Here is a 9,284-nt window from a genome sequence, read left to right as displayed (position 1 = left end):
AGAAGCCAAACCCTTGTGTGATCACAACACAGGTCAACAAAGTAGATTGATAGTCCCTGAGATCCCCGCCTGTGGTCTGTGTTCTTCTCCAGTCACTACAGGATGGTTCATTTCTAAAGTGCCATTGTCTTCACACCCAGGTAATGTTGGCCTTGTTTTACTATTTTACTCTCAGAATTTTCAAATTGAGACCATACTCTTACGTGAAATAAATAGGACACACGTGTAAATACCACATAGTTTCTCTGGTGTGAGAAGCTGAAAGTGTAAATGAGGATCAAAATGTCTAATAAATAAGGTGAGATAGGAAGAAAAGGTGTAAAGGGGAAAAGTAAGTAGGAGGGGTAGGGGAAAGAAAAGAAGGGAAAGGAATAAATATGAGAAAAGAAAAAAACCCAGAATGCACTTAAAATTATCATACTTCATTTGAGTTAGTTTATAAATATGTATTATTTTGTATTCTTTCAATTAATACTACATTCTATGAGATTCATCCATATTCTGTGTAACTGCAAGCTAATAATTTTATTGTTATGCATTCATACTGTAACTTAAGACTACAGTCATGCATAAAAATATATTTGAGAATACACAGTTTATTCGTATTTTAAATATTGGTGTGTAGTTGGGCCTACTCTAAATTAAACTGCTATGAACAGTCCTGTGAATGTTCCCAGGCACACTTGAATGCACGGTTGTATTCAGGTTACATTACAGGCAAACTATAGGATTCTGGCCATTGGTACAAGAGCTTTTATGCTACTGTAGTCTCTCAGCAAAATTTGGCATTTTCTGCTGTTTAATTTTAGCCACTTTGAAAGGTACACACTGGAAAGTATGATGGTTTTAAATTGTATTTCTTCAGAGAGCTGATTAGTTAAAGTCAAATAGAAGTCAATGAAAAGAAGTCAATAAAAGTTGAATAGTCCAAATCATTTTTACGACGTCTCATTAATACCACTTTTCCACTTTTCTACTAGCTTGTACTTTTCTTAGTTCATACTATAATTAACCAATTTAAAATTTTTGGCCTACTGTTTCTTATTTGGCAATATAAATTATCTTGAATAATAATTTTCATACTGATTATAAATTCACATATTAATTAAAGTGATTTATTTGAAACTTATTTATATTTTCTGGCCATATTTATGTTATCAATTAAAAGTGCCTTTTTTAAAACCTAGAACTCTTAATTTTTCTTTTATTTCTCATTGAATAAACCAAAAATTCATGATTAATCATTAGTGACAATAAATAAGTATTGTACATTTGTTTTCTTTTCTTTTTTTTTTTTAGTGAGTTTATTGGTACATTTTAGGTATACAGTACAGTTACATTCATCTCTGGGATCTTGTACCTTTACATGATATATCTTGGTTCTCATTTTTTCCCCATACCTCTGCGTTCCCTTCACCCCCTCCACTCTTCTCTATTTACAAAGACTTTGTTTCCGTTTTTTCCTTTTCTCATATTTTTCTTTTCCCTTATTTCCTTTCCCCGATCTTTCCCATTTCCCCAACACCTTTAACCCTTTTCTTCCTATTTCACATTATCAGTTATACAATTTGAATCTTATTTGCACTTTTAGTTTTTCACACCAGAGAAACTATTCAGTATTTACACGTGTGCCTTACGTATTTCACTTGAGTATGGCCTCAATACGCATTGATTTTCTATAAATAACTCTAGTTTCTCATTGTTTATGGCTGAGTAGTACATTTGTTTTCGATTTTATTAATGTTTACATCTGATAATTTTTACATTAATTTAAATCTTTCATATTGTGACTGATCTCAAACAGTTTTCAATAGTGTCCTATTAAGTATGTTTTTTTTAAAAAATAAATATCTTTGTTTAGAATAAGGGGCTTTCTTATATTCACAAAGTATAAGACTCTAGTGAATACAAGCTGAATTTCATTAAACAATTCTAAAGCATTTTGGAGACTGTACTCTTTATACAGTGAATTGTACTCACACTTGTAAATATGAATGCATCACTCTAGTTTTGCAACTCATTCATTTGGGCCTTTTTCCTATTTAAAATGTATGAAACCCAAATTTCCTTCCTATAATGAACATCTTTGTGAGCCTGGTGTTAAGGTCAGATTGAATTAGTGACTTATCATTCCTTTACTCTATAGTCCAGAAGACTGTAAGTATTTGAATGATTTTAAACAATTAGTAAAAATTGAAAATGGATTCACTATGTCCTTAAATTCTCTTTTTTTGAATACTTAAAATTACAAATTAAATCACTTTAGTAATTATAGAATTATTCATTTCATGAAACTTGTTCCCATTCTGATATCCTTGTAAATACTAATGTATTTTATTTAAATTTTAAAATTCGCTGGCACAATAGTTCATCATATTTATAACATTACTATAATATCTGTAGGACACAATAACATGAATATTAACAATTTATGCCTCTATTGCCCTATAAAATTTATATCTGTAAACAATATTACTTGCTTTGTTGAATTCCTGTTTTGTGTTTGTTTTGTTTCTTTTGTTTATTTTAGTTTGTTTTTATGTTTCTTTACCTTACTACCTATGTTCGAACTATTTCAGATTTCTTGATCAGGATCCCTGTATTTTGTATTTTTCACATATCAAATGAATACATATAGGCTACAAAATCCTAAGGATACACTCAAATTTTATATGTCATGTTTCATTATTTTTTTAAATCGAGCTATGTTCTAGTATCATTTGTTATTCCTCCTTTGACTTACTGAGATATATCACTTAATTTTTAAAGGTTTGTTTAGGGGCAAGTTATTGTATTAGTGTGACTATTGGCCTCCAATTTTACTTAGAGAACAAACATACCATTGGAACAAAAAACTTATTTGATATTTACTTGACAATAGATAATAATATGAGTTAGTAAGTGTATTCATTTTTATTTGAGTGTACTTGAAAATAATTTGAAGTCCATTTTTTTAAGTCCATTTTTGTTGAAATGTCTTAGGCTTACAAATTAAACAGAATTTAATAATTAGATTGTTAAAAATTTCTATGCCCCAGTGGATTTTTGCTACATTTTGTTTACATTGTGCTAAACTCTCCTACTTGGGATTGTTCATTTGTCCATTTCTTTTGTTATTTTTTTTATTGGACTTGGAATTCTCTCTTTTAAAAGGATATTAACAGACACATGAAATTTAAACTTTACTATTTTTTGAGGACTTGATACTTCAATATCAGAACCATTCCCTTTAATCTTTATAAATGATTCTTGTGCACCTAAATATTTTGTACTGAGAGTGCATTGCTGTATAATAAAATGACAGTAATTATCAAAAGAATGAGTATTTTGGTTCTATTAGAAATATGTATTTTTATAATCAGAAATGGGAAAGGGGGAATATAATTCATGTCAGGTTGAACTGCATAAACACTTGCTAAATGCTAAGGGAAACATTTTGAACTTTGTGAAAACTGTCAACTTATTGAAAGTAAGCATCGTTCAGTGTAGTTTTTGCATACATCTATTTGATATTTTTATGGGATTATAATACACCAAGATGTGAAAAATAAATACAAGATGCCTAAACTAAGGGTTCTTTTTGACAGTTGATTATGTTCAATTTCCTTCCAGATAGTGTATATGGGCTGGTGCGAAGCAAGGGAGCAAGACCCCCTTCAAGACCGCATCTATTCTCCAACATTTCTAGCCCTGAGGGGCTCATGTCTTTACAAGTTTCTGGCACCTCCAGTGAGTATTTTTGTCCAAATATACTGGTTTTTCCAATTTTTTTTCATAACAGATGAGCATCAACTGAATAATAGAGTATATTGTCAACATGTTTTGGAAATTCAATAGAAACGAACAGCCCAGCTCCTTCTGAAATATCTTATCGAGCGTGTATGTTATTGTATTAATTATTTACTTTACATTTAATAAATGAAAAATTTGGAAAGTGTTTCTATTTAGACCGTGAACCTAAGAAATAATGGATCAAACAATAATGGTGTTAGAAACCCCATGAAGACATTGCCAAGATTTCAAGAAATATTCCTAGGCTATGTTATATTTTTTTCATTGAATAAAAGTTAAAGAAATAGTTATATTAAGAAATGAGTATGGGTGGGGTAAATAAGTTTGAAGATTCTTTAAACCTCAAATAAAGTTATTAATCTTATATCATCAGTGAGACATTTTAGAGCCTCTTCTAATTTATGTGTCACTTTTAAGTACTAGCAACATATTTTTAACATACATTTAATTTATTAGTAGCAAGTAAATACATCTCAGAATAATCACGTTCTCCCAGTAAGTAGCAAATCTATCTCAATTTAGTAAAACTTCTGTTATGTTAAATGTTTAAATTACAAATTCTTATCCTTGGCAAAAGTCAGAAATACTGTCTGTGAGCTGTCATTTATGTTTGTCAAAGTATCAGTGTTGCGCCGAATGTCTAAATCACATAAGTAATATGTTCATAATCTGCTATATTCTATATCGTGGGCATTGGTATTTGTAGGAAGTACATGCAGCTAATTATTACATCTAAAGTCTTGCTTTTGGAAACATCAACCTTACTCAACAGTAGAATCTCAATAAATATTTATTAAAAATAAATACTAAATGCCAAACCATTCACCAACAGGCCTAATAATACAGGGAATCTGAGATCTGCACGTTTGAAAGCTATTTTGAGTGTCTGTTTTTACACAAATTGCAAAACACCAGAAAGGAAAGAAAAAACAATTTTAATGTTGTATATTTTGTTATGCTCCTACTTTGAATACTTTCTTGATTGGACCAACATATCAAACAGAAATACTAGACCAATTTTTTCATAGTGTTGATTTCTTCCTAATGTTATAAGGCATCTTAGAATCATTTCTCAATAGAAATACTACTTTAAAAACAATTTGAAGCCAGTGTTGACATTTTATGTTTCTTTGTTTGATGGCAAATCAAGAAAAAATATTTATGTAGAATAAATACATATATTTATATGTAGAAGAAATACATTATTGGGGATGGGGTTAGAAAAAAAGAAAAAACACTGCTTTATTTAAGTCATACAAAAAATAAGGCAAATGGAAATTTTTGCATATAACAAAATACTTTCTGATAAAATAAGAATGGAATGGTGATAGAGTTTGAAATAGAGGAAATCAAACAATATACAGGGAACTATCAGAATAACATTATTAATTGGGAGACAAAACAGATACATCATATAAGTTTTACTTGTACTATGTAGAATACCATACTAACAGAATTAGAGAGAGGTCAGAAATATAATTCCAAAACAAATAAAATATTATTTCTCATCTTTTAAAGGTGACCACTTGGGACTGGACCCGAGCAGAGAAAACATTCTCAGTTTATGAGATTATGTGCAAGATTCTCAAGGTATGATCCAAAAGGGATTTTTTTAAATGGCACTTTCTGAGCAGACAGTAGTTATGGGGTCATAATTCCCTCATGAAAAATAAAACTATAGATATAAAAAAATAAACAGTATAAAGACAAAGTAAAAGAAAATACAGAATATAGAAAAATTGTGTAGACATTTTGTTAGTGACTCAAGTAAGTAATTAGCATTATGCTGAAATTCCTCAGTCAGGAAGCAAAAAACAGAGGATCTAGCAGTGAGTCCATCAGGGAAGAAGTAGAACATTCATTTAACAATGGTCTGAATTTAAGCCTCTATTTGTACCAACTTAGCTTTTTCTGGAATGAAATATGGATGGAAATATGTGGATAATGCCTGCAATTAGAAGACATAAAGGTTAGATAGATGATAGATAGATAGATAGATAGATAGAAAAAATAAGTTCAGAAAGGTATATTATTCATTTGTTTTTGTTTTGGGATTTGGCCATATCTCTTAGTATATAAAAGTGTATGCAATTATCTCAGATAAATTTAATTGCTGTGTGGCCTACAGGATTGTTGCATTAACAAGTGGCCAAGAATTCTATAAAATTCTAAACGATGTCTGTAGCCTTTTTATTTTATATGTTTAGGTATATAACATAATTTTATATACCTAAGTAGATACAGTGAAAAGTTTACTATTGTGTTCATCACTTAACATAGTTTCCAATTTAATTTTTGTTCCTGTAGTAAGAGCAGCTAAAATCTATTCATTTCTCAAGAATTTCATATACAGTACAATTTTATTACATAGTATCTTTATGCTATATATTAGATCTATTTATTGTTCCTTGCTATTTTGTATTCTATGATTTACCTCTTCCAATTTTCCCATCTACAAACTCCTGTAAAATACTTTCTTTTTATCCATTATTGTGTTTTGGTAGTCCTTGGATTTTTTTTTATCAGATTGTATGTATAAGTGAGAGCATGTAATATTCTTGTGTTAGTGTCTTGTTTATTTCATTTATTAATATACTAAGACATTATCAACATAATATCCTCTAACTTATTTGTGCTGTGCTTAATGGCAGGACCTTATTTCTTAGCACTAAATCACATTCTATTGTATACATTTTATACAGTTTCTCTGTTTTCTGTCAACATATATTTAGTGCTTCTGTATTTTACAGTTGTTTATGACGTCATAGTGAGAATGAACATGTAATTGTCTTCAGTAGTATTTGTATTTCCTTTATGTACATATCCAGAAAAGGGCTATTAGGGTTATATGATAATATCTATTTTAGTATCTTTAGAAATATTCATATTATTTTACATAGCACCTGTGCCCATCTAAGATGCTGCCACAGGAGTTCCTTTTTGGTGCATGCCTCATTACATTTTTTCTTTTGATTTTTTTCATAATGGCCATCCTAATATGTGTGAGACAATCTTAGAATGAGTTTGGCTTGCATTTCTCTGATAATTAGTGATGTTGATCATTGTTTCATACACCTGTTGACCCTATTCATGTCTTCCTTGAAAAATGTCTATTCACATCTTTTTCTCCATTTTTTTATTTATATTTTAATGAAGACATATGTATACATCTTAATATAGTATATTCAGTAGACGTATATAATGTGTAGTGATCAAATTAAGGTAACAAGCTTTTCCATTTCTCTGAACATTACTTATTTTGCATTGGGAATTTTCTCATCATTTTGAAAAACTTTATAGATTGGTTCAACCAATAGTTACCTTACTGTACTATCAGAACTAATCTCTCCTCTCACATTGTGTTTTGGTGATGCCCTTTTTGACTTCTCTTTGTCCGTCTTTTCTTGTGCTCTTCCCAGCTTCCAGACATCATGATTCTATTCTGTTTTTCTATAAGGTTAGCTTTGTATTTTCCATGAATGAAAGGAAACGTGGTATTTGTGTTTCTGTATTTGGCTTATTTCACTTAACATAATAAACTCCAGTTTCATTCTTGTTTTTTTATTGGACTGTTTTTCTGAGTTATATGACTTCTTTCTAACTTTTTTGTATTATGCACTTATCAAATATGTGGTATGTAAATGTTCCCAATCCATTACGTGCCTTTTATTTTTTACATTGTGTCATTTGCTATGGAGAAGTATTTCAGTTTTATGTAGTCTCGTGTATTTATTTTGCCTCTGTGGCCTGAGCTTTTGGAGTTGTACCTGAAAAAAATCATCTAAGAAAATGTTCCAAAGTTTTCCCCAAGGTCTCTTTAAGGATTTTTAGAGTTTCTTTCCTTATATGTATTTCTTTAATCAATTCTTATTAATCTTTTTGTGTTGTATCAGTAAGCATCCATTTTCTCCTTTTTCACATGGAAATTCAAGTTTTCTTGTGCCAATTATTGAAGAGATCATCCCTTCCTCATTGTGTCCTCTTGCTGGCTCTCTGTTCTCTTCCATTGCTCTATGCTTCTGTTTTCAGCTTGGCACATACTGTTTTGATGATGATGGCTTTGTAATACAGTTTTAAATTAGGGGGTATAATGTTTCTTACTTGTCTTTTTCCCCTCAGAATTATGCTACTTAGGGTGGTTTTATGCTTCATTATTAATTTTAAGATTATATTTCATGTATCATGAAGAATACTATTAGAATTTGACAGAGGTTCAATTATGTCTGTATACTGCCTCTGTAGTATGTACTTTTTTTTTACAACATTAAATTTTCTGATACGTAAGTATAGGATATCTTCCCACTTCTTTTGTGTCTTCTTTAATTTATTACATCATGTTTTACAGTTTCCATTGCAAAGAGTTTTTGCCTCCACAGCTTGATTCCAAAGTGTTTCCATTAATTTTTGATTCTATTATAAATGGGTTTGATTTCTTAATTTCTCTTTCTTTAGGTATAAAATATTACTGGTTTTTATAAATTTACTTCATATCCAGCAACTTTACTAAATTCATTTATTAATTCTAGTACAGTTTTCTGTGGAATTTTTGGTGGTTTTTTCCTAGTAGGATCATGTCATCTGACAATAAGGATAATTTTACTTCTTTTCTGATTTTAATACCTTTTGTTTCTTTTTCTTATCTGGCTTCCTTGATAGTGTTTGCAGGACTCTGCTGAGTATAAGTGGCACAATGGGCATCATCACCTTATATCAGATTTTAGTTGAAAAGCAGTCAGTTTTCCTCTATACATTATAACATCTTTGAATTTTTCTTAGAAATTTTACTTATGTTGAAGAATTTTGCTTCCATAACAGAAATTAAGAATTTTTATCAAAAAACGATGCTAGATGTTTCAAGTGCTTTTTTGGCATCGAATTCATCGTGTGTCTTTTAATTTTCCATTCTGTTCCTAGGAAGTACCCTTGTTAAATTTAACTGGCTTTCCCTGTCTAGGACAAATTCTACTTGGTCATGAGTTGTAATCCTTTCTAATGTCTTATTATGATACATTATTTGACCCATTATTATGCTTGATTTGGTAATATTTTTTAAGGCATTTTGCATCAATGATCTTCAGATAATCTGGCCTGAAGTTTTGCAGTTCTCTGCTTCTGATATGTTTTTTGGCTTAAGTGTCAACATGTTGCTATCTCAGAAAATATGTTTGGAAGTATTCACTCTGTCCTTACTTTTTTGCAAGAATATTGCTATTTGTTTTTTGAACATTTTGTATAATTCATATACAAAACAATCCGACTGTGAACTTTTTTTCCAAAATTCTTATTAGTATTTCTTCAAAACTTTTGATATTCCTGTGGTTAAGCTTTTTCAGTCCCGCTAACTTGTATTTTCTTAGGAAATGTATTAATTGGTTAGGTTATTCAATTTATTGGCATATAATTGTTAAGAATAGTGCATTACAGGGGCCAGGGATTTAGCTCAGTAGTCCCGCTACCTCACAAGCTCAAGGTCCTAAGTTCCATCCCTGGTT

The 9,284-nt window shown here is 30.2% G+C and overlaps 1 protein-coding gene across 1 annotated transcript in view; it reads left to right on the top strand.

Annotated features, from left to right (window-relative positions):
* Positions 1–9,284, top strand: part of Sntg1 (syntrophin gamma 1) — a 783,297-nt gene that overhangs the window by 683,207 nt on the left and 90,806 nt on the right. Inside the window, exons 14-15 of the mRNA XM_010622657.3 lie at positions 3,613–3,729; positions 5,311–5,382. Coding sequence (XP_010620959.1) covers positions 3,613–3,729; positions 5,311–5,382 — 189 coding nt within the window. The remainder of the gene's footprint in view (positions 1–3,612; positions 3,730–5,310; positions 5,383–9,284) is intronic.

Source organism: Fukomys damarensis, unplaced genomic scaffold (assembly GCF_012274545.1).
Source record: "Fukomys damarensis isolate Sample0158 unplaced genomic scaffold, DMR_v1.0_HiC HiC_scaffold_5, whole genome shotgun sequence".
NCBI lineage: Eukaryota > Metazoa > Chordata > Mammalia > Rodentia > Bathyergidae > Fukomys > Fukomys damarensis.
This window is presented reverse-complemented; position numbering and strand designations above follow the sequence as displayed.